Genomic DNA, 22,703 nt, shown 5'->3' with positions numbered 1-22,703 from the left:
AACACTTTATAAGTCAAGGCGAAATCATTCCAGAAGGCCAAAAGCCCAAAATCATATGACGATGGCAGAAACAACTCTAATAACTTATTAAGTGTGCAATTTATCTTTAATTTATTAATATTAAACAAACCATCCAAATCTCTGTTATCAAATTATATAAGCACGTACAAGTTGAGATTTTTTGTCCCATGTTTTCAGTGAATGGGAATTTTGTCATCTTTAGGCCTTTGAAGATTTTATATATTTGCCATGTACAATTTATCAACCGTCCAAGCACATCTTCCAAGTTCCAACCGTGAGGGATTGTAGATTTCATGCCATATTTTGGCACATAGTTGGAACTTGGAACACTAACAGATGCATAACGTCTTGTTTTATGTACTTTCTAAGTTTCAAACAATCATTTAACAAACTAGACATGTATTTGAATATTAATATTTCTTGTCATATGTTTATTACTAAAATCTATTAAATAAATAGATGTTTGAAATATATCAATAGACACACGTAGGAAACTACAAACGTCCAATGTGATACTAATTTTGAACCATATTAGTATATGATTATATTGAGTTTTGAAAGTTGAGGTAACGTATATTTCAAAGTTTGAATTTTATTATGAAAAGTTTATGCCAAGAATATATAGGGATCTTACTTGGTTTTGAAATTTCTTGTATGGTTTGCATATAAATAATAAATCAATAGTCTGATATTAAAGTAATTATGCCCTTATTAAGAAAACATATATATATATATTACTCATATAAAAACGATAAAAAATTCTATATACTAGATAGATAATCTTAGTTGTATAATACTATTTTTTTACTAAATAAAATAAGAAACAACCTATAAATGGTAAAATTTACATAAACTTATAATTGATAAGACTTAACATACTTATTGATTCAAAGTCGATTTGAGTCAAATTCAATTACTATTAGAACATTGCAGATTATAGCTAGTTAACACTTAACATACTTATTGGATAAGACTTTTATTTGGCTCGATTGAAAATCAAATTGAATAAGATTCATTTTCGAGTTTGATTTATTATTTAAATTTGTTGATTATTGGTTTAAATAACGTTTATTATTGAGCACAGTTGGAAATTGGTTTAGTGTTCATACTAAAAAATATTGTTATCACTTTATGTAATAGATTGTTAACTAATAATAAATTGCTTTTCAAATCAAGTATTATAATACTTTGATGTAATTTTTTAATCAAATTTCAAATCATTTATTTTTTTAAAAAATATAGCTAGAAACTAAAAATAAAAAGAAAAAAACTCAAAATATGAGCACTAGTACAATTTATGTTATACATAATAATTAAAAAAAATTGAAATAGCCTAATTTCAATTAAAAGTTAGAGTTGAATATTAAAATATTTAGTTTCATGACCTTCAGTTAAAGAAAAGGTGAAATTAGTGGTTCTATTTTGAGATTGAACCGTTATGGTATACTCTCCTAAATATCCGTGGAAGCTAAATGAACCAAGCTCATCAGTAATTCCCTCAACTTTCCCAGTTTTCCATTCTTGTAACAACCTGTCTATTGTTTCTCCAGCAGGAAGGTTGCGAATATTGGAATCTGTAAGGCACATTTGGTAACATCCTTCTGGGTGTAGGGCTGTCCATAACATTAAACCCTTTACAGATGGGTGTGAGAATCCTTCTCGCAACACTTGTTCCAGGTAAACTGCCTGCGCATAGATAGCAAAATTTGGCTCATTTTGAGAATTTTTTAGGATGCCCGTTGATTAGCATATCTAAAGCGGTCTACCGCATAGGGCCTCATTATTAGAGGGGTTTTAAAAATATATTATTATACTTATTTGATTTATTGGTTCAATTACAGCGAATACATACATGCTATTTTACACGAGAGTTAACCAAATAATGAAAAGTTAAATATTATTAGTGTAATCAACAGAGAGATTTAATTATATAGTAGTATTTTGATTTTTTTTCCTTTAAATTGTGAGGGTGTACAACATAAATTTGGCACAGGGGCCCTAAAATTTACGAGATGGCCCTGGTGGTGCACACGTTCTAATTTGTGAATTATAGCCTTAAAGTTTAGCTCTTTTGTGAATTAGAGTCTTATTGTTCATTTTTTGCTAATTGCAACCACCAAATATCAATGTTTATAACATTCAGGCCAAATCACATAATGTAACAATTTTGGTGGTCGAAATTTTAGGTTATGTAGTTGGAATTCTGTAATGCTACCTGAATGTTGTAAATTTTGATACTTTAATGACTATAATTCGCAAAAACAAATAAATATTTAGCCTGTAATTCACAAAAGTCTCAAACTGTAAGACTGTAATTTGCAAATTAATCTTAATAAAATTAAATTCAATTACCTGTGTTTGTTTGTCAATGGTATGAGAAATATCAACTTCAGTGAGCCAAATAGGAAGTCCAAGAGTACCCAATTTATCTAGGACTGCCCTAATAAAAGGAGGATTAGGAACACTAAAATGCCCTTCTAATCCAATTCCACCCATTGTAACACCTCCTCTTTTAAGCTCCCTTAATCTTCTAACATAATTATCAACCGTTGAACTATCATCATTACAAGTCTCAACCACATTAAACTCATTCATAAAAAGGGTTGCTAATGGGTCAGCTTCATGGGCCGTTTTGAAGAAGCCCAATGTAGCATTGGGGCCAAGTCGTTTCTCATAAAAATCAAAATGAAGCATCTCATTGCTAACATCCCAATGAATGAACTCTTCTTTGAACCTACTCATAAGGCCCAATATTCTAGAATTTACGGCCCGTTTAAGTTCGGATCCAAGGAGATTTCGGACCCATGAAGGTGTATAGTCCAGATCCTCCCAGAAAATGTTGTGGCCTCTTGTAGTTATTTGGTTTGCTCTAACAAATTGTAGCATTTGATCAGCCAGAGTGTAGTTGGTTTTTCCTGCTTCTGGTTCTGTTACATACCATTTTAGTTCATTCTCAAACACTGCTGCATTAAACCTTTTCAAGAACCAACTCTGTTATGGTAAAAATTATAATTAGGATTTCCTTTTGATATTATTGTTAATATGATACAAGAACTACATTGCATTTAGGTGCAAGTAAACCTGTCCTAACGGAACGAACAGACAAACCGATTTTGTGTGGGGTCGTTTTCAATTTAGTCAATTTTAGTTTAGATGCTTCCGGGTCAAGTAATTTTTGAGTGGGTCGTATTAAATTCCACTCATATACTTATATTCGAGTCGACTAATATAGTCCATGAGTTTTGTTAAATCATATTATTGTTTAAAATGTTTTCTTATAAAAAAATTTCATTATACTATTCAATTGTACGACTTCAACAAAGATATATAATATATTGATTTAAAATAACAAAACTGACTTTGAATAAATTGAGTCACGACTAAGAATGATGATATTAAACCTGTAAAATAAAAGAATATAGAAAAAGAAAGGTCAAAATAGTTGGAATCGGATTATGATCAAAATTTTACGAATACTTTTAAGTTACATGTCCAAATTTTCAAGTTATGACCTATTAATTTCTAATCTGGCTTTAAGTCAATTTATAATTAAATTAAAAATTAATAGGTTTAGGTGCAAGGTGTCCTAAACACTTGGGTCTATGGGGTAGTCCTCCTAGCTAGTCTTTAGTTAGTTGCTCTCATCCCTACTCCATCTCATTCAATTTATTACATTTTGTAGGAATTTTACAAATATTTAGCTACTTGACTGGAAATGATGAGTATAATTATTATTAAAAATGATTTTTTTTTTCAATTGAATTGAATTTAATTCATGATCATTGATTTGTATTGACAAATAAAATTTATTTTCCCAATTTCACTTATATATTGCCATGTTCATGTTAACCAAATTAGATTTTTTGTTAATTAAATACTAATTGAAACAATTAGTAACATCTTTTGTTCTTACAAATACAAGGATATCTAATCAAATGACCTTTAAATTCGTCCTGATGAGAGTTATGCAAGAAATTTTTTCGACATAGGATAATAAAATATTTTTAAAGTTAAAATTTATTCATTTATACTTTCTCCGTTTCATTATACTTGTTACATGTGATTTTTTACGTAATCTAATGCGTTATTTATATTATAAAAGTATGTATTCGACAACTCAAACAAAATGTTACTTAACTATATTTTTCCATGACATTAGTTGTAATATATAAAATAAATTTGAACGAGAATAGTGTCAATAACGAGAATATAACGGATATTTCAGAATTGAGGAAGTATAACCTGATATGGAAGGTTTCCAAGGATGGTAGACGCAATTGCGGATCCGATTGGGAAATCATTGGAGATTTGTTGAATGTTTATTGAAGCTCCACCCAACCTTTCTCCTTGCAAATTTGACACATGAACTGTCACAAAACGCTTGCGTTCCTCCATTAATGCAAAAAATAGTAGTGTTACATATTAGAAAGCAATAAAAAACGCTATTTATTATTAATAACTTAATTGGTCTAATTATATTTTTTTCAATATACGTCAGTAATTTAACAATTTAAGGTTATATTTGATACTTTTAAGGTCAAAATTAGAAATGTGCATTCGTATCATCGGGTTAATTTCGGTTTAAGTGTTTCGGATCGGTCAATATAGGGTCTTGTGTCCATATTGATTTTTACATAATTGTAAATTAATATTTTAGTCGGGTTAAATCAGGTTAGGTTATTAGGTCGGCTAAATTCAATGGTCATCGGGTCTGTTTTGAATACCTCTAGTCAAAGTTGATTTCTTTTATAAGTTATAATTGATCATTCAATTGATCACTTTTTAGGTCTGAATTGATCATTTTAACGTCGATACTGAAGAGTTTTAAATAATTAATCCATTTAAGGTTATAAATTTATAAGTAGAAATTGATCGCTTTAATATAAAAATGATCACTTTTAGGTCAAAATTGAAATTTCTTATATATAATTGATTATCTTAAGGTATAAATTAATCATCCTAACGTCGAAATTAAAGACTTTAAAATAATTGATCTAATTATAAATTTCTAAGTAAAAATTGATCACTTTAAGCTAACAAAATTGATCACTTTTACCTAGGTTAAAATTAAAAATTTTAAATTTTAATTGATCTAATTAAGGTTTAATTTAATTTGAAATTGACCACTTTAATATTAATTTAAGGTTTAATATTAGCAAAATTAAATATTTATTTTTTTTATTTTTAACTTTTGGACCAACCTAATTATATCGTCTGAATCTGATGTAGTCTCTCCCAAGTTTTTGTGCAAAAAAATTATAGGTTTGTTTCTGGTGGGCTCATGTATAATAGAGCCCATTTAGGAGGGGTTAAAATTTTGATGAGACTTCTTTTCAAAACCATTTATTAGTATGAGAAGTAGCCTAGTCAATATTTCAATAAATTATTGTTGTGAGATTATATATTGTTGACATTTCTTCAACATCTCTTAGTTGCATAAATTATTTTTTGAGAGATTGTCTTTTAAAAAAAGGATTTTAAATAAATTCATAGTATGTATGAGATGGGCTATTTCCCCATCTCATACAATAATTTGTAATTATCTAGTCATTAATAAAAGCTTACTCTATTAATTACAGCTTGTTGATTTAATTTCCATTGCTCTTCACTAAAAGGCTGTAGAGATGCACTTGTTACTGATATATTGCTGGAGTTTCCCGTGTAATCCTGTAACGTGGATCACATGACAATCTTCAATAATTATTAAAGAGTTTCGACATATTTTATATTTCCTCTAGTCTTTTTTACTCACAATGTTTGTATAGTTTTCACAATTTGTTCACTTCTTAGATGAACGGGTGTTTGGTTTATGTCTTTAAGTTTATTTTTATTTGTTGATTTTGGTTTTTGGCTTTTGCCTTATTGATTAGTTAAATATTCAAAAAATATTTGGTGAATAATTTTTGAGCCAGTTTAAAAGCTGTCTTTTAAGCTAAAATAAAAAAGTTACTCTAATTAGCTTTTTTTTTTAACTTTGGCTTTTTGATACATTTTTTCTTTAATAAACAGCCAACAATTAATACCTAAAGTTACCAAACATCTCTATAAGTAATTGACTTTTTCAGTCAGCTTAAAAGTCAACAAAAACAATCAATATCTTCAGTTGGTCAAACAAGCCAATTAAAAAGCCAATAACCAACAACCAATTGTCAAACACCCTTGAAATTTTAGAGAAATATCGTGAGTAAAAAGAATTAAAAAATATAATTATTAGTGTATAATAAAGAAACAAGATTGCCTTGAAAAATAGAAGTGAAACATCTGAAGGCGAATCCAAGACAAATCCTCCTTTAATGAAAGACCAGCATCCTTGTTTAGCAATGACACTTCCAATACAACTGAATGTTGCATGTTGTGATTCTAGGCTTGCCCTAATTAAAGATGAATCAACCCCCTCTATCTTTATCCAAGCTGTACGTTCATCCATTTAATATACAAACAATTCAAAGAAAAAACACATTTTGCTCAAATTGTCAATATAGCTAATTATACAAAAATGGTTAGAACTAAATTGAGTTGTTGCAATTAGACTTGTTTATTATAGGGGCGGAGTAAAAATACACCATAAACTTTAAGACCATATCATTTTAATTTTTTTTTATAATTAAAACTAAAGCAATAGCAATATAATTGATGTCAATTAATATTTGAGACTCCTTAATTTAGGGGCCTATACAGTTGGCACTTGGCACCTTGCACATTTAAAACCATCACTGCTGAGTTGTTTAATCGTTCGGATAAGGATCGTGTCGAGTTCAAATTAACATGAGTCATGTTTAAGTCAAGCTTTTTCAAAAATAAATGAGCTCAAAGGAGTTAGGTCTGCGTGACCCGTTTCAACACATTTCTTGTTTATAATTTTGTTTTTTTGAATTTTTATTGAAATAAGCATATCAGATTGAGTATAATGTCCTATCATTTTTATTTGTTTTTCTTAATTATAATTTAACTATTAACTATTATAAATCAGTATTAATGATGTATTATAGCTCAAGCAAAAAAGAATAAAATTAAAGACTCGTTCAAGACTTATATAGAACCCTTTTTGCCCACTCTTTTCATGTAAATATACGACCCCAGTGAAAGCCAGATTCATCAAAGCTCGGCCCGTTTAAAACTAGCATTTGTGAGAGATGGTCTTTCACGGAAAAACACATTAGATATATGGCTTAAATAGCTTAATTATTACAATTTAAAGAAAAAATAAAAATATAAGCTTCTTGTTTTAAAATCGTCTCTTTGAAAGACAGTCTCTCATAAGAATAGTTGTTAAGGGTTAGATTCGAGGCCCAAATAAGTTCTTTGACAACAACTGGTTTCCTGAGAGACCGTTTCTTTGAGAGACGTCTCACAGGCCCAACCCGTTTACTGTATCCTAAATGTCTACTTGCATTATCCTCAATGCCTACTTACAATATTCTTAATGTCTACCGAGAAACTTAGTTTACTAGCCTACTTACCATATTCTTAATGCCTACTTACAATATACTTAATGCTCACGAAGTATAAGTACTTACAATATTCTAAATGCCTACTTACAATATTCTTACACTACAACAAATTAACTTTTTGCGCCATTGCGACATTGGATTTAGTGGCATTAAAAAAATACATTTGTTAGAAATGTCACTAGATCCTATAAACAAAAAGCTTTAGTGTGATTTCTATTATGCTGCTAAAGGGTCTAATAAATGTTACTAAATCATATATATATATATATATATATATCTGACTAAAAGCAAATTATGTTGGAGTGTTAATTTCTATCGAAAAACTTACTCTATATTTTTCTTTTAAGATCAGTCTAATTAAAGAGTGTCTTTTAAAGAAATCTTCTCTCACAAGAATTTATGATTTGACAAACACTATAACAAATTCATACATTAAATGAACTCAAAATTTCAAATGTTGCACTAAAAGAAAGTGGTTATTTATGACCATCAATATTTAAAAAAGAAGGTGTACGGGTAGTTGATAAAATGCGATACAGTTCAAGTTTATTAACTGGAAAATAACCTGAGAAGGTGTAGAATGCATTGGAGAGATTATGCAGCATAAAAGTTGGGGAAGATGCATTGCTAATGCAAGATCCCTTGCAAGCTTGTAGGATTCCTCCATTGTATAGTGGGTCCTCAGGATATGCTTTACACTATATTTGCATGCCATCAAACAATAAACTAATTAACAAAAAATATTGTTAATAATATATATACTATCATATAAAAAGCTAAAAATGTAAATATTAAACATAAAATTATATTAATTGATGTGTAATATTATATATAATTTTTAGAGCTAGGTGAAATTAGGTTCTCACTGTTTCATTGTAAATGTTATACCGGCCCCTCTATTCATTTTACTTATGTCATTCATTTTTGTCGTTATTTATTAGTTTTTTTTAATTTGTATTTTATTCTTAATTTATAAGTTAAAATATAGTTAAGTAGGGTCTTTTTTTATTCATTTTAATACAAGGATTATTAATATCAACTTTTCATAAAATAAAACGTTCTCATGTAAAAAGTCAAACTATTGCAATTTCAATAATAGATAAGAGTAATGTATACCTCTGTATAAGCAGAAGAATCATAAAGAGGCCCATCTGCCACAAAAGCAAGCATTAGTGTAAGAAGAAGCTCAATTTGATTCGTGCCGAAAAAAAATTATTGAAGAAATTAGGAAAATCAATTACCATAACTATTTGCAAAGAGAAGCAAACCAAAAACACATAGAAAAATCAAAGTTAAATCCATTAAAATGGGTACAAAAAAGACTAAAGAAAATTTTTGTTTAGGGTATGAAATTCAGAAGTTCATCATCATCAAGACTTAACTTTATAGGGAAGAAATAATCAAAGGTTGTATTTTTTGGAGTGGAATGTAAGTGGGGGAGGAAAGAGTTCACATGAGAACAGTGAGCAGTAGAGGCCAAGGGATGCAGGCATGAAGTTTTATATTTGAGTTTGTCCTTTTTTATTATTTTTTGGGCTAATTTAAAATATTAATGGTCCATTTGGTTATTGTTAGAGTGCATAACATAGCTTAAGCCGATGGTTGAGGCTCCATGATACATTATACACTCTAACACGCCCTCTCACATCAGAGCCCTTTGGGCTAGAATTGTAGATGCAACACAGACTCTCTTCATACATGACGCTTAATATTTCACTTTAAACGAGGGTTGGTTGAAATTTGAACCAGTGACCTCTTGTCACACTGGCTTCTAATACCATGTCAAAGAATCAACTCAACCAAAAACTTAAACTGATGGTTGAGGATCTAGGATATATTATACGCTCTAACAGTTATTGATACTGTAATGAAACTTTCATAATAAATAAATTTTTTTTTAATAATTTCCCATTAATTACCTTACATTAATATACTTACAAATATACTTACATTAATATACTTCATTAAAATAAATTTTATGAAGAAAATGAAATTATTGAGAGAAAACAAGTATAATTATTAAACTTGTCAAAATATATTTTATTAAAATTACACTAATTTTTCAATGTAATTTTTATTATTTAATGCCGATTACTAAATGTAATTTTTATCATTTAATACCGATTACTAAATGTAATTTTTATTATTTAATACTAACTACTAAAAAGTTGCTAAGGAATGAAGGAGTACGGAATGGAGCTTTATATATACGGGATGCCCGTGCTTTGTTGATTCACAATCACATGTGTAGATCAAGAGCATGAGTTGCTTAGTTGGAGGACAATGAGACTTTTATAAGCTTGCGTAAACACAAGGACTAATCTTTTGCCTTTCATGTCAAGAGGATGTTTATATAGGACTAGTTTTTCGAAAATGTATGACTTAGATGGGCCCCATATGTTTTTAGTGTCGTGGAACTCATATTTTTGTGTGGAATGTGGATTGATTAATAAATTAAAATATGTTCAAGTGGAAATCTTAATTGATTTATCTCAATGCAAAGATCATTAATATTTAATTTTCATAATTTTTTATCATACATAATTTAAGATATTAAAAATTAAATTAATATATTAAATTGCGTTATCTCTCAAAGCTTTTTCATCTATACATTAGTCATGAGATATCTATACAACCAACATGTTTTATTTCCTTCGTCATATCGTACTTAAGCAGGGTTGGTAGATAACTTAAATTTTTTGGTAATTGAAGACAAATTTAAGATGACAAATTGACAACTTAAACAGCCATTAACTTCATTTCTAGCTTGATCATATAACCCAATTAATTTGATTTTTAATTCGTGGGTTTAAATTTTCCTTAATTTTATTTTTAGTTATAATTTATATTTTTTAAATTCTCACCATACACATTTACTTTATTTTTTCATTGATACATAATTTTTTCTCATTTCTCCATAAAAATCTCATTTTTACCCACTTTTCTTAGTACATGCACCAATTAATAATAGACTATAGAGTAAATTTTGTGGGAGTAACTATTATTGGAAATGACTAGCCATTATATTGATTATAGCATCTCTTTTTTGTCCGTTGGAATTTGGATATCAAATTTAGCGGTAATTTATTAACTATTTTTTCTAATCTATGCAACATGTGTATAGGTTTAATTTATAAAGTAGGTATTTATTAAAGTATTATTTGTAATATTCTCTAAAATTGGCAATTGTAATAAAAATTTTAAATAATATATCAATTTAATTTCAATAAATTTATCTATATTATAGTATAAACTTGTACCCCAGATGCATAGATTTAAAAAAATTAAACTATTAATAGAAACAATAACATTCATTTTATAAAAAAGTAATTGAATGTCTTAGAACAATGATATCAATATTATTATGTGCATCTATTACAATTGAAATACTTATTTTTAGATAAGTTTTCACTAGTAGAGTATATATCGTCTATAATTATAAATGATGAGCTACTTTATTTATATTTTTTTTCCTATATTATTTCTTTATTTATTGAGATTAGGATGTAATTTTTGATATTTCATAAATTGTTATGTATATTATCTTTTACTAATAGATATCTAATTCTATAAAGTTGGCAAAATTTTTTACTAAATTAGAAAGTGTAAAATTGGATTTGAAAACTAAAGTACATTTGACTCATGAATTATGATAAGCTAAATCAAATCTAAAAGTTACATGCAAAAAATTTTAATTGTGCCAATACAACTTCAAGTCTTTGATATCACAAGTCAAAATCAATTTTAAAAATTATAAATAATTATTTTAATAATTAAATATAAATAAGTCGATTTAATAAAAATAATCTTATCATACAATCTTATATAAAAATTTACAATTTTATAATACTTCTATTTCAGAAATAGGAATATGAATATCCACGGCCCAATAGTAGGCAGTTGAGGGTCACACTTTCCAATAGGCCCGCGTTTTGAGAAGCTTTGACTGCAAGCACTCTTTAGTCTTTTTACATGCGAGAGCCAACAGAATTTGCCTAGACCTTCACCTGCCTACTCTTTTCAAAATTTTGGAAATCCAGCTGTTTATTTTGTAGTAAACCTTCCATTGAAAAAAACACTTCTACTTTATTACAATATAATCGCTTATTCACCTTAGGAGTCTCATTTGACTTTTTACGGATTTTAAGGAGAATTAAAAATGGGACCCTAAGGATAGAAAAGAGAGTGGTATTATGGGTTTTTAATGTAAGAGAGGAAAATTAGTATGGGTAATGGAGGGTATAATTGAAAATAGGATAAAGCTACTAAGGGCATAAAAGTCCAAAACCCATATCAAAAATAGAATTGGACAATTAAGATGACTTGACCATAAAAGGAAATGAGACACATAAGCTGAATAGAAGGGTGTAATATTTTGACCTGTATATTAAAATGATTTGAATATAAATGTTAAAATGACTCGATAAATCATGTGTTCGAACTTCTAATTTATATGAAATTATACAAAATATATGTTATCAATGAATAATTGAAAAAAATTTCTTTATTATTTTTATCATTAATTTATATGAAATGATACAGAATATATGTTGTGTATATTCGACCCTCTAAACTCTCAATTAGATGAGAATTATTTAATGATATTGATCATTAAAGTAATAAAATATTATTGATTTTGGAGTGTTCATATATACATTTTCTTGAATTTGAACCTTACTTTATGTTATGACATAAATATTTGATGTAAGCCACATGATTGAGTACAATTCTTAATGCTTAGTCCTTGTACCTACCCATTTAATATATTGCAAGCCAAAAAACGAGTGTGTAGTCTGTAGCTTAATGTAACAATTGGGGGAGTGTGGATCAACCTTGAACAATTTTCCTGAGTGAAGGTAAGAACAATTTAAGTGCAAAAATAAACCATTTTAATTTACGAGAAACTCCCAAGTTTATGTAAGTAATAAAAGTTTTATGGGTAAAACTCAAACCTCGTTATATAAAGAGTTTTAAGGACAAACAGAAGCAACTCTCACAAAGAGGAAACACATTGCTATGCCCCAAGTTCTAAAACTAAAATCTAATGTGATCATTGCACCAAACTTGGCCTACTTTATATATTTAATCTGTTCTGTTAAATTTGTTTTTTTTTTAATTCTCATCTAAACATTTTAATTTATTTTTTTACCTCTCTTCTACATATTTATCGCACTTTTTTTTTTATTAAATATCACTCTATTCACTTTTCTTTAATTTCTACGCCTATATTTTTAGGATAAAAATTGGTGGGATAAAAAGAGGATTGTGTCCTCAAATGATAGTTAACTAATTATGTTATAGGAGAAGGAAACTTGTTGGAATTCAACTGAATATAGTACAAAAACCAGCTTAAGTAAAATATTACAGCATCAAAGAGAACTATGCTAAAATTTGAGGATAAGAAAATTCTGCTTTCACATTCTAAATTCAACTCATCGTCATCTTTTTTGCCGCATATTTTTTTATGGGTTTAGTTTGTCATTTTCAATCTCTTACTAAGTTTTGATAATAGTTTCTATGAGCGTAAAGTGCGAGATGTATCAAGAATGATATATGATAATGATTTACCATCATTGTATCACTTTTTTTCTTGGATTTTGTTTTTTGTATTTGGGAATAAATATTGCTACAGTTAAAAGATCACTCATAGGCTCATATAAGATTCCCCCTCTCCCCTCTTCTTCCCTGTCTTTCTAGCTAACTAACATAGTACAACACTAAAAATTGCACAAAATTAAACGTAAAATTGTCTTTATTTTCTACATATACACAACATTTTACCTTGTAGAATCAAAAGAATTATAAATCTCAGACAAAAATACCCTAGGAAACGAGTGATCATCTTCCGTTCACACCAGGCTTCTATCTTTTACTAGCAGCGATCTTTGCGTAAAGGTCCTTGGTTCTGGTAGCCATCAAAACATCCAAAGCACACCCGACAAGGCAAGCACCGCTCATGATGAAGAAACAGAGTCTATAACAGTGAGTTCCATAGCACTCGTTCCCTCCACTAGGAGTGACGGTAGCTTCAGCGTCATAGAGTAAACCTGCAAGGAGTCCAGAGAAAAGGAACGAGCCAAGTGGTAAGTTGAGGATAAGAATGTTGTATATGAGACCATAATATTTGAGGCCGAATAATTCAGAGGCTGTTGGGACTGTGATTGCTAGACGAACACCGTAGCACAAGCCAACGATGATAGATCCAAGGTATAAACTTCCAGGGAGACCCATAGCCATGATGACAAATCCGACAGCCAACAAGATTTGTGAAGCTGCATTGAAGAGTGGTCTAGGCGTTGCGGCTTTCCTGCAGGATCAAAGAATTACATTCAGGAGATAAACAATATGTTCTTATCGCAATGACTCAACAAAGGCGAACCCTAGAATCAAAAGCAATCTCAATCATACAGTAGAACGTCAAATAAATTAATGTCAAGGAACAAACTCAACCAAAAGTTTAAGCTGATGATTAAGGTCCCACGATATGTTATATACTCCTCACACGAGAGCCCATTGGGCTAGAAGTGTGGATGCGCATAGGCTTTGAATATTCCACTTTAAATGAGGAGTGGTTGAAATTTAAACCCGTGACTTCTTGCCATGTTGGCTTCTGATACCATGTCAAGGAAACAACTCAACCAAAACCTTAAGCTGATGGTCGAAACTCCAGGATATTTTATATACTCTAACAATTACAACAGTCGAATCACAATGATACATGCATTCCATCAGAGTAGGGAAAAGAGGAACAGTTGATAGCTTCAGTCTTGGACAAACTTGTCGTAAAGATAACAGACAGATTGCTACATAAGGTTAATGATAAGGTCCACAAGATGTCCTACAATATCAGTCTTCCATTGATGGATCAGCTACGGTCATTATTGAACTGCAAATTGCCATTCATTTGTGGTCCAAAGTGAAGAAAGCTGTACAATTTCTAAGATAAATATCCTTCTAATGACTTTGGAAAACACACTTGGTATGAACTAGAGTGTGCAACGGGCTGGGGGCTGGCCCGACCCTGTATTAGACGGGCTTTTGATAGGTCGGATCTTAAACGGGCTGGACTTTTGAAGGGTTAACTTTCACTATATACGGAGCGGGCTAAAAACAGGCTGTTGACCGGCCCTAAACGGGCCTTCCTATTTTTATTAGTATAATACTATTGTGCACCAATTCTTTTGAAACAATGCTTCAGTGTGTTTGATTTGGCTTCTTCTCAGATTTGCACAAACTTCTATTAAATTGGTCTTTCTAAATAAGAAAAATGTTAACAAAATTCCCAGTAAACAAGCTAATTATTGTGTTTAGTGAAGTTTGTGCAAGAAATTATTGTTTATGATCACAATATGAGTTTGGAGTCCTAATATTTTTTCTAAAAAGCCGGTCGTATCGGATCGGATCATGCTTTAAAAGCCCAGACCATATGCAGCCCCTATTATTCAATTGAGGCATGTATCCGCCCCGGCCTGTATCCAACCCGTTAAACACCCCTAGTATGAACCCGAATTAAAAAATTGAAATTTATTAAACTTAAGGAAGGCGAATCGATATCACAAACTATGTGTCTGCATAAACCAAGTCAACTATTTAAGTATCAAACACAGGCTTTGATCCCAAGTAAACCAAGGGGTGTTCAAAACCCGGTACCGGGTCGACCCAGATCCGGAAATCCGGGTACCTAAAAGTGTGACCCGGTCCGACCGGGTTAAACCGGATATCCGAAATCCAGATACCGGTTTTGTTTATTTAAAAATTGTGTTTTTTTTCCTTATTTCTTTTAACATTTTTTTATATAAAATTCAAATTCTAAGTTGTTTACGTAATAGATTTACCTAATTTAGAATTTTAGTGGATATAAGTTGTTTACATGATAAATTTACTTAATTTAGAATTTTATTTTTTTAAAATTGGAGCTAAATTAGGCAAAATATTTATGTAATTTATTTTAGCAATTTCATACTAACTTAGAATTTGTTAGATATAATTGAATGAAAAAGTGATGTATTTGATAAATAATTTTAAAAATTCAATATTTAAATTTTTTCTTAAAAAATGTATTCGATAAATTTAATCACGATAATATATACTTACATATTCTATGAAGTAATATTTTTGTATATTCTATAATAATAAATCCGTGCATTGTATTGTACGGGTTTTTATACTAGTAATAAGATAAAACTAAGTAACGCAATATCTTTACTAACTAGTTATTACTTTGGTGATCCTAATTAAATTCTAATTATCAAGGATAATTTTAGTAAATTTACTTTGCCAATACCACATTAAGAATAAATCAAATTCTTGAGCTGATCATCGTATAAAATATTTTATGAAACATGCTATCAATCTAATAATTACTGAAAACACTTATTTTGAAATACGCCGTTTAAAATATTATTTAAGGACAATAATAGAATATAATTTAACACATTACTTTGAATTTTAACACATTTAATTTTTTTAGGGTATAATGATTATAATATATTAATTATATCAGATATATTAAGAATAAAAATTAAAAAAAAAAACACAAAACCGGATACTGAGTACCCGATTTTACTAAAATTGATATCCGGATCCGACCCGAATACTGAAATCTGTACAAGAAGCAGTTTTTTAAAATAGTTTGGACTGACTCAATTAAGGCCGTCTCACGGTGAAATAGTCTTAATAAAGAATTACTAAAACATCAAGCTTATATATTAGTCAACCTCTCTTTAATTCTTCGACGTGGGATGATACATGAATTAATTTTTCAACAAGTAAAATCAATATCATATACTTCTATGTCAGCCTATTTCATGGAAAGAAAGTCCCATTGCACTTCTCCACCCACAGAAAATTTAATATTCTACGACAGTTTTCAAGCACTAATTGTTACCAAAATTACATTTTTAAAAAGTTTACAACCCTCGTTCAATGGTAGTCGTACATGAAAAGGACAGCATGATAAAGAATGATTTTACAGCAAATAGACAATTCATTATTCATTATTGATTATGAGATTTATATATAATCAAAGCATGACCCAGGCCTAATATTTTCCCATTAACATACCCCAAATCAAAGGTTGATGAATCTATGATATAAATTATAAAATTATACTACCTTTTTATGGCTTTTCCTCAAGTAAAGTTGCAGCACCAAAAGTTGAAAATTTCTAAAATTATAGAAACCAAAATCAAATCCATTTTAGTAACTTTTGACTTTTTTGAGTTGCAATTGAACGTGATTAGTAATACTTTACGAATGACATCCAAATCGACGCCCAAATATTTATTTGTCTGAACTAGTCTACTACTCTTAGTGTGCTATTCGTATAATCAATAGTAATATTCATTTAGTCTTGTTTATTGCTAGTGTATTGACACCCAAATCAGATATTCTAATCCATCATAACCCAAATCAAATTTACGCCACGATTCAAACATAATACGGAAAAAAAAAAAAAAAGTAATCACATGAGAAACCGAGAGAATACTTACTTGATACAATACTCGGAAACTGTCCCGGAGATGATCCTCCCAAAAAATCCCATTATGCTGAGTAACGACACAAAGATTGACACATCTGAGTACCCAAGAGCAGAACCCATCTGACCCATATTGTTCATAACAGCCATACCAGTTCCAACTCCACACAAAAAAGACACAAATAGAACCCAAAAATCAACTGTCTTTAAAGCCTCAACAATAGTGTGCTCTTCACCAAGAACAGGTTGCGATTTCTTGATCTCCCCATTTACTTCCACAACCTCCTTGTTAGCCATGGCATCGCCATTCACTTCTTGACTTGGTTGCGATACTGGCACACCTTCCGGAGCTAGTAAGGGCGCAGTACATTCCCCGTTCTGATCCTCGATATCATCCTTAGTTTTTGAATCCAACCATGCTTGAAACGCAATAAACGCTGGTATAACCAACGGGAAAGCAAGCAATGCTAATAGAACAACGGAAAAGACTACATCATAAGCATGTCCGAGTGATCCAATCAGATCGTGTGTTAAAAGGTAAACGGCAACAACAACCGCCACAATGTTAAACATATTGAAGTAATTTGATTCTTTAGAGATGTCCGATTCAGAAGTCGAGGGAGGAACCTCCCGGAGAAAGATCATCGCGGTTAGACAAACCAAAAAAGGGACAATGGAGAGCATCATGAGGAACTTGGCAGGGCTATCAGCAAAGAGTGCACTACAAACATCAGTGAATATAGCAGTGCTTAAACCCACATAACCCTTTAGAATCCCTGAAACTGGTCCCCTGTTTTTTCGGAAGTTTCGAATACATGTGACTAAGATGGCTGTATTCATCCAAGTGGTACTGTTCCCTCCCATACACATAAATATACACATCTGCAGCATATGAAGAATCAACCAAAAATCATCATCAACTAGAATCTTAAAGGTCACAAATCACAATAACACTACCTTTAAATCCCATAAGTATTAAATAGATCTAAAGCATCTCAACCCCACCAAAAAAAACATCTTTTGAATAACTACTAATCGAAGAGAATATCTTAATTTCCAATTCAAGCTATCCTAGAATAATGAACTATATTGATTATTGTTACTCACCAAAAATCAATTTCAATCCATCGAACTTTTTGACTATATCGAAACATCATCAAAAATTAATTTCTTATGGATAAAAAAACAAAATTGATGACTAAAAATCTTACATTTTCTCACAAGTACATGAAACCACATTAAGAAACAAAACAAAAACAGTTGAAGTGATATATTCAACAAAGGAAGGATCTTTGAAAATTCCAACCCATCAATATAAAAACAACAAATAGATAGTATATATCATAATCAATCAAAATAACAAATAAATCCAAAAACCCAAAAGTTCAAAATGCTAAATACATGAAAATTTCAATCAAATACCATTTTGATCAGTAAAAATCATGCATTATCCCAAAGTGCAGACAATTACACTAACAATTACTACTAATTTAAGCAAATCAATAAATTTAACTTGTGAAGAAAGCCAACATATATCATAATTTACAAAAATAGCAAGTAAAAATTAACCCATTATACAAAAAAAAAATAAAAAAATTAAAACATCCATGAAACCCATTATACAAAACCTAATAAAGTAAGAGAGAAAAGAACTTACAGCCCAATATGGAAGAGGATTAATAGTTTTGCTAACAACAAGCCATTGAACACCATAACCAAGAAAACCTTCAAGAGAGCCGATAAGAAGAAGAAGCCAAGTAGGGAAAGTATCAGAAGCAAGACCAGCAAGAAGTCCAAAAGCTTTACCAACATCTTTAGCAACTGATAAATTGTTTAATTGAACTTGGGTTAAATTCATTAAAGTTTTGAGTGCATCAGAGTAATTGGAAAATGTGTAGTTGTTGCCGGAAATGGCTTGTACCCATACGGCTGTGACGAAACCTAACCACTTTAAAGCGGTTGTCATTGATGGCTGTTCAGAAGAAAACCCCATTGTTGTTAATGGAGTTTAGTTGAAGAATAAAATGAAGAAAAATAATAATGGGTCTAATAACTTTAAGGAACTGCAGTGGCGGAAGAAAGGGAGAAAAAGCGTCAAGGTTAAAACGCAAAAGGCTTCAACTTAAGATTTGTTTTTGCAATTGTTGTCAAGTACTCACGCTATTTAAAGTCCTAGGCGAAAGATTTGGCGGCCCCTATCTATATAAAAAAATAAAAAAAAATAAAAAAAGGAAAACTTGCTAACGCATCCGCGTTGGTTATAAATAAATAAGTATGTAAAATTATATAAAAACTAAATTAGAATATAATTAAATTTTGTACTATTATATAAATAATAATTGCGTCAAAGTTTATTATATATTTTTTTCTAATTTGTATTTTCAGATATAATATTATTCATTTACAAAAATGTCTCAACTATTTGTTAGGAATTGCTTTAAAGAATGTGTATGTCTTCATTTCAAAAAAAAAAAAAAAAAAGAATGTGTATGTCTTCTTATTTTGTTTATTATTGATTATACGTAAATTAGATTCATTTAAATTATTAATGTCAAAAATTATTATATATTTTTTCTAATTCATATTTTCAAATATATTATTATTTATTTTAGAAACATCTCAAATATTTGTTAGCTATTGCTTTAAAGCATCGGTGTGTAAACTTATTTTGTTTCTTATTATTATTTTGTGTTATAATTCATTAGAATTTAATTTAATTACTCAATTATGAACTTAGTCAAAGCAAAATAATTATTTGAATAAAAAAGTACTTCTTTAAAATTTACAGGTAATCTGATATAGAGTCTACTTCTATAATTCTTTTTGGATGAATATGACAAACAATAAGTAATTGAAAAAAAAAATATACTTTCTTCATAATATTTATTGATAACAATTAGTAGATGTCCCGGAATTGTTATCATCTATATATTATCATTCTATAAGCCTATTAAGTTTGGTTTAGTATTTATACATACTTAAATTTAATAAGGATTTGAATAACTTATAAAGTAACACGTTATTTTAATATATTGATATAGGATAAACTATCCAAATAAATATATTACCCTTTTGAAATGTAATGTGAATGTTTACCTCAGTCTTAACATTTTTAGATATTTTCTTAAAATTATTGATATAGGATAAACTATCCAAATAAATTTAAGAAAATTATTAAAAAAAATGTTTGTCCCTTTTGACTCTATCATGGTAACATTTATTTAGTTAATTTATTTATTTAAATTATTAATGTCATATTATCTTAATGCCCTTTGATCCTTTTGGTTGACTTTGACTTTTGGTCAAAGGTCTTTTTCTGATATCCCTAACTTCCTTGATTGACCCATGAATTAGTAACCTCCAAATACCCTAACTTCCCCCTGGAAGGTAACTTCCAAAATGACCTAACTTCCCTTTAGCAACTACCCCTCATTCCTCATTTCATGGTTCCCCATCCTTTGTGTTGATAACCCCCCATCACTATGCATGGTAACCAACCATCTCCCAGAACTAACTTCCTCTCTATCATTATAAATAAAGACAGCCAGCATCAAAGGAAGGATCATCTAATAATAGCCTTTCTGAAATCCTTGTTCTTAATCCCGTTCACTAGACCTCCGAAAATACAAAGCAACTTCCATCCTCACACTCACATTTCTGCATTCTTCATCTCATTCATTCATTAATTTTTGATTTCCGTTCTAACTTGAGCGTCGGAGGGGTTTTCCGGGAGATCACCCCGGGCAAGGCTAACATGTTGTGTTGCAGGAATTCAGGTCTCTTTCATTTCGCAAATTGCTACTCTCAACAACACTTCCATCTCCAGTATTTCAAATGTTTCGCATTTTCTGATTTCATTATCGAAACAGACTCGATTTAATATATTTTGCTTAATCCGTCATCCAACAAACCTGAAACCACCAAGGTGACTTTCATGAGTCCTCAAAATGAATGCAATAATATCTTCAAAACTAAAAATACATTACAAGAATTACAAAGATTTCTCTATAATAAATAATATAGCAAAAGAAGTAAATTTATGTTCGGCACTCATATGATGCTTAGAACTTAAAATGAAAAATAATAGACATACATACAATATACTCCTTCTGAGTCATTCCGTCCAACTGATTTTACATATTTCTAATTTTAGACAATGATCTATCATTTTCTTTTAATTTTATGTACATAATTTATTCTCTCTTTTCATTTATTATTACTTCCTTCGTTCTTTTTTATTTGTCCATTTTATCTTTTGCACGTATTTTTTAGCAAAATTTAAGTCACTCTAAGTACGCATTATAAACAATTATAAAAATTATATACTAAAAACTTTACATTAAGACAAATCTAACAAGCATTCGCATGAATATATTTTATCTTCAATATATACATTAAAAATCTAATTTAAATTTCTCTCTCTTAAAGTGAACAAACTTAAAATGAACAAACAAAAAAAAAATAGCGGAAATATCATTTACTTTTTTCATAAAAATCACAATTTTTCTTTGCTCCAAATTGATCAGAAGAGGAGTATAAATCTTTAAAGGTTGTTTAAGTTCTTGTATGTCATACATTTTATAATTATTATTCCTATTGCTTATATTTGTTAGAGTATCTTATCCTAAGGCTTAAACCAATACTTAAATTTTTATTTAATTTGATTTCTTGACATATATAATATACTAGTATAAAAATTCGTGCAATGCACGAAATTTTTTATATAATCAGTTATATATAAATATAATTTGCTTTCAATAAAATTTTTAAAAAGTACAATTGTAATAATCAAATTAACTAAACCAGTTGTTTTTAATATAAAGTAAAATCTAATAAATGTATAGCACATTATATATTTTTAACTTTATTAATATCATTTTATAATTATTATTCCTGTTGCTTATATTTGTTAGAGTATCTTATCCTAAGGCTTACAGCAATACTTAAATTTTTATTTAATTTGATTTCTTGACATATATGATATACTAGTATAAAAACTCGTGCAATTCACGTAATTTTTTATATGATCAGTTATATATAAATATAATTTGCTTTCAAAAAATCCTTAAAAAGTACAATTATAATAATCAAATTAACTAAACCACTTGTTTTTAATATAAAGTAATATCATTTTATAATTATTATTCCTGTTGCTTATATTTGTTAGAGTATCTTATCCTAAGGCTTACAGCAATACTTAAATTTTTATTTAATTTGATTTCTTGACATATATGATATACTAGTATAAAAACTCGTGCAATTCACGTAATTTTTTATATGATCAGTTATATATAAATATAATTTGCTTTCAAAAAATCCTTAAAAAGTACAATTGTAATAATCAAATTAACTAAACCACTTGTTTTTAATATAAAGTAATATCATTTTATAATTATTATTCCTGTTGCTTATATTTGTTAGAGTATCTTATCCTAAGGCTTACAGCAATACTTAAATTTTTATTTAATTTGATTTCTTGACATATATGATATACTAGTATAAAAACTCGTGCAATTCACGTAATTTTTTATATGATCAGTTATATATAAATATAATTTGCTTTCAAAAAATCCTTAAAAAGTACAATTGTAATAATCAAATTAACTAAACCACTTGTTTTTAATATAAAGTAAAATTTAATAAATGTATAGCACATTATATATTTTTAACTTTATTAATATCATTAGATGCAACAAAAATTTCTAGCTTATTAGTTATATGAAAATATTCAAATTATTTAGTTTTTAAAGATA

At 29.2% G+C, this 22,703-nt stretch overlaps 2 protein-coding genes across 3 annotated transcripts; both read right to left on the bottom strand.

Annotated features, from left to right (window-relative positions):
• Nucleotides 1-1,218: 1,218 nt before the first annotated feature.
• LOC130798881 (endo-1,4-beta-xylanase 1-like) lies at nt 1,219-8,953 on the bottom strand. 2 transcript variants are annotated; one of them, XM_057661980.1, is made up of 8 exons: nt 8,714-8,953; nt 8,589-8,623; nt 8,038-8,170; nt 6,260-6,432; nt 5,587-5,688; nt 4,264-4,410; nt 2,374-3,012; nt 1,219-1,707 (listed from the first exon to the last, which is right to left on the bottom strand). In XM_057661980.1, the coding sequence occupies exons 1-8, from the start codon at nt 8,772-8,774 to the stop codon at nt 1,372-1,374; spliced, it is 1,626 nt and encodes a 541-aa protein (XP_057517963.1). In that variant the 5' UTR covers nt 8,775-8,953; the 3' UTR covers nt 1,219-1,371. The 2 variants fall into 2 exon arrangements, with proteins under 2 accessions (XP_057517963.1, XP_057517966.1); XM_057661983.1 differs by lacking the exon at nt 6,260-6,432.
• A 4,059-nt stretch (nt 8,954-13,012) lies between these two features.
• LOC130798878 (protein NUCLEAR FUSION DEFECTIVE 4-like) lies at nt 13,013-19,103 on the bottom strand. The gene is made up of 3 exons (XM_057661975.1): nt 18,608-19,103; nt 16,964-17,832; nt 13,013-13,779 (listed from the first exon to the last, which is right to left on the bottom strand). The coding sequence occupies exons 1-3, from the start codon at nt 18,941-18,943 to the stop codon at nt 13,335-13,337; spliced, it is 1,650 nt and encodes a 549-aa protein (XP_057517958.1). The 5' UTR covers nt 18,944-19,103; the 3' UTR covers nt 13,013-13,334.
• Between the last annotated feature and the right edge of the window lie 3,600 nt (nt 19,104-22,703).

The sequence above is a fragment of the Amaranthus tricolor genome, chromosome 1, assembly GCF_026212465.1.
Source record: "Amaranthus tricolor cultivar Red isolate AtriRed21 chromosome 1, ASM2621246v1, whole genome shotgun sequence".
NCBI lineage: Eukaryota > Viridiplantae > Streptophyta > Magnoliopsida > Caryophyllales > Amaranthaceae > Amaranthus > Amaranthus tricolor.
The sequence above is the reverse complement of the archived record's forward strand: the minus strand, read 5'-3'. Positions and strand labels throughout refer to the sequence as shown.